Source organism: Alexandromys fortis, unplaced genomic scaffold, assembly GCF_014885135.2.
Source record: "Alexandromys fortis isolate MF-2015 unplaced genomic scaffold, M_Fortis_MF-2015_v1.1 scaffold_1359, whole genome shotgun sequence".
Classification (NCBI taxonomy): Eukaryota; Metazoa; Chordata; class Mammalia; order Rodentia; family Cricetidae; genus Alexandromys; species Alexandromys fortis.
Window position 1 is genome coordinate 5,056 of NW_026069228.1, and position 3,689 is coordinate 8,744.

The 3,689-nt window shown below is 51.2% G+C and overlaps 1 protein-coding gene across 1 annotated transcript; it reads right to left on the reverse strand.

The window, feature by feature from the left end:
- Positions 1 to 6: 6 nt before the first annotated feature.
- Positions 7 to 2,170, reverse strand: LOC126496140 (ras-related protein Rab-13). The gene is made up of 6 exons (XM_050133698.1): positions 2,030 to 2,170; positions 1,770 to 1,847; positions 1,187 to 1,276; positions 1,004 to 1,069; positions 869 to 922; positions 7 to 293 (listed from the first exon to the last, which is right to left on the reverse strand). The coding sequence occupies exons 1-6, from the start codon at positions 2,030 to 2,032 to the stop codon at positions 216 to 218; spliced, it is 369 nt and encodes a 122-aa protein (XP_049989655.1). The 5' UTR covers positions 2,033 to 2,170; the 3' UTR covers positions 7 to 215.
- Positions 2,171 to 3,689: the final 1,519 nt, after the last annotated feature.

A 3,689-nucleotide genomic window follows, 5' to 3' on the forward strand; every position in this document is an offset into this window, starting at 1 on the left:
CTCAGGTCTAGCCTCCAGGTTCAGTGCAAGGAGGCAAGGACTGTCCTTCAGCCCAGGGAGCACTGTGGGGAGGAGGCAGGGACTGTCCTTCAGCCCAGGGAGCACTGTGGGGAGGAGGCAGGGACTGTCCTTCAGCCCAGGGAGCACTGTGGGGAGGAGGCAGGGACTGTCCCTCAGCCCAGGGAGCACTGTGGGGAGGAGGCAAGGACTCCCCTTCAGCCCAGGGAGCACTTGTTGGTGTTTTTCTTGTCAGATGGTTTCAGGTCAGCGCTGGAGGGCTTGCCGTTGTTTCCCTAGAGCCAGGAAGGTAGAAGAAGGGTCAGTGTGTGAAGGGGTGCCTGGAGTAGGAGCCTATAAACTCAAGGCAATCTGGCCTTTATGAGAAACCCTGGCATTGTTCCTCCTCTTCAACTGGCCTTATTTACTTCTTCCTTCCTTCCTTCCTTCCTTCCTTCCTTCCTTCCTTCCTTCCTTCCTTCCTTCTTTCTTTCTTTCTTTCTTTCTTTCTTTCTTTCTTTCTTTCTTTCTTGAGACAGGGCTTCTCTGTGTAGACCTGGCTGTCCTGCAACTCACTCTGTAGACCAGGCTGCCCTCTAACTCACAGAGATCCACCTGCCTCTGTGTTGCCTCACACTCAGAGATCCACCTGCTTTTGCTTCCTGAGTGATGGGATAAAAGGCGTCTTATAGTCCAGTCTGGTGCTGCCCCCACCCGAGTGGGTTTTTGTTTAGATAGAGTAGCTGAGGATGGCCTTGACCTCCTGATCTTCCTGCTCCCACCCCTCAGTGCTGGGGTCTGGGTTCTGCATCTCTGCACTGCAGTTCTTGAAGACACACACAGTGGTACCCAGCAAGTAGAACCAACTCACCGATCTCCGGCCTCCTGACTTGAGCAAGATGTCACGCGCCAGGGAATTGAAAGCCTAAAGGGGAAACTGGTTAGGACAGGTTGGAGGAGAGTGTAAAACTATTAGGACTTTTATGTCTTGGAAGGTGAATCTCACCTCATCCACATTCATACTGGATTTGGCACTTGTCTCAAAAAATCGAATTCCGTGCTCTCGAGCCAACTGTAGGGGGTGAGGAGGGAAGGAGAGAGCTGGGTGACTGCAGAAGCAAAGCATTCAGTCCCTGCTCGCGCTGGTTCTCCTGGTCTGAGGCAAACAGCCGGGTCCTCTGCCCCTCACCTTGTCTGCCTGCTCTTTCTGCACCTTCCTCTTGGCCTCCATGTCACACTTGTTCCCCAGCAGAAGACGCTCCACGCCAGCAGAAGCATTCTGAAGACCAGAGCAGAACAAGAAAAAGCTGACTCTCTCACGTGACTCACACCTATAACTTCTGCACTTGAAACGCTGAGGCAGAAGGACGGCTGTGAGTTCAAGACCACAGGGAGTTTGGGATACACAGTGAGTTTCACAACAGCTGGGGCTACAGAGTGAGACTTTGTCTCGAGAAGAAAGAACAAAAAAGGCGCAGTTGGGACTGGAGAGAAGGCTTTAGCAGTTAAGAACACAGACTGTTCTCCCAGAGGACATGAGTTCAATTCCCAGCATCCACTTGGTGGCTCACAACCATGTATCACTAAAGTCCCAGGGGTCCACCACTCCCTTCTGACCTCTGAGGGCACCTGGTTTGCAGATGTACATATGTAGACAAAACACCCACACACATAAATTCAAATAAATTAATTAAAGTTGAATCCTGCCCATTCTCACATCCACCACCCTCCAGGAGCACCTTGCTCCCCCATCTCTTTTGGAGGTGTCTCACCTCTTTGATGCTTTTCATCCAGTTCTGAATATTCTCGAAGGACTTTTCATCTGTGATGTCATATACTAGGATAATACCCTAAGGGATGACAGATTTTACCTGGGACCGTTAGCTTTCTACTGTCCTCTAAGTGACCCCTCCCAGTCCCACCCATGGGTCTAAACACAGGCCTTACCCTCCTTCATCCCCTACCCCGTGCTCCTCACCCTCCGTACTCACGAAACCATGACTTTAGCCCATGTCCATACCCACGCTCATACCATGGCGCCTCGGTAATAGGCTGTAGTTATTGTCTTGAATCGTTCTTGGCCAGCCGTGTCCCTGGAGCAGAAGTTTTCACAGGGTGAAATGGAAGCAAGAAGCTCCAAGAGGGAGGGAAAGTCTTTTCCTAAGAGCTTAGCTTTTGCAGCACTGGGGGTGGGGCTGAAAGGAAAAGAGTCAGGAAACAGTAAAGGAGAAACAGACCAAGGACAGTCGGGCTGCTACTCAGAGCTGCAGGGCTGGGAAACAGAATGTCTCTTGTTTGCTCATAGATGCCAAGCACTGTCCTGAGTATCACTTTGTGTGTGTGAGAGAGATCCTATCTAACCCTCACTTTATCATTATGAAGCATGTCTCATTGTCCCCATTTTATAAATGAAACAAACGTGGGGAGGCTGGGTAACTGATGAAGGTCAAGCCGAACAGGGTTTAGACCCCATCTGCTGCTGTTTATCTGCCACACCACAATGCTTCAGCGAAAGCCTCAGCGCCTCCACACCTGCAGACACATGCAGTGCCTCCAAGCCTGCAGCATCTATACACCTGCAGTGTCTCCACACCTGCAGCGTCTCCACCCTTGCAGTGCCACCAAACCTGCAGCATCTATACACCTGCAGCGCCTCCACATCTGCAGCGCCTCCACATCTGCAGCATCTCCACACCTACAGCGTCTCTACACCTGCAGCATCTCCACACCTACAGCGTCTCTACACCTGCAGTGCCTCCAAACCTGCAGACACAGGCAGTGTCTCCACACCTGCAGCGCTTCCACACCTGCAGCATCTTCACACCTGCAATGCCTCCACATCTGCAGCGCCTCCAAACCTGCAGCGTCTATACATCTGCAGCGTCTCCAAACCTGCAGACACATGCAGTGTCTCCACACCTGCAGCACTTCAACACCTGCAGCATCTTCACACTTGCAGCATCTCCACACCTGCAATGCCTCCACACCTGCAGCGTCTATACACCTGCAGCATCTCCACATCTGCTGCGCCTCCACTCCTAGAGCATCTCCACACCTGCAGTGCCTCCATTCCTGCAGTGTCTATACACCTGTATCGTCTCCACACCTGCAGCGTCTATACACCTACAGCGTCTCCACACCTGCAATGCCTCCATACTTGTAGTGCTTCTACACCTGCAGCATCTATACACCTGCAGTGCCTCCACACCTGCAGCACCTGCAGCACCTCCACACTTGCAGGGCCTCCACACCTGCAACGTCTCTACACCTGTAGTGTCTCCATATCTGCAGTGTCTCCACCTCCTTACAACAGTCAAGCCACACTTCTGATTTCTGAAATTCACCATGTAGCCCAGGCTGGCCTCAGACTGTCAGAGATCCACCTGCCTTTGCATCCTAAATGCTGAAATAAAGTTGCTCTCTAAAACTTAGAGAAAGCAATTGACTACAAGTCAAATTTATAATTCTGGAACTTGTCTTTTTTTTAAGCACTTAGAACCTGTTTCTACATCATAGCTCAAAATACGTTTGTTTTGAAGTCCAAAGAATGCTCCGGTGAGGAAAAAACACAAACAAACTAAAAGTGGGACACCAGGGACAGAAATGGAAGGACAGCTGAGTAAGCAAGATAGAGAAATTAGGGCCGAGAGATGGTGGCGCACGCCTTTAATCCCAGCACTCGGGAGGCAGAG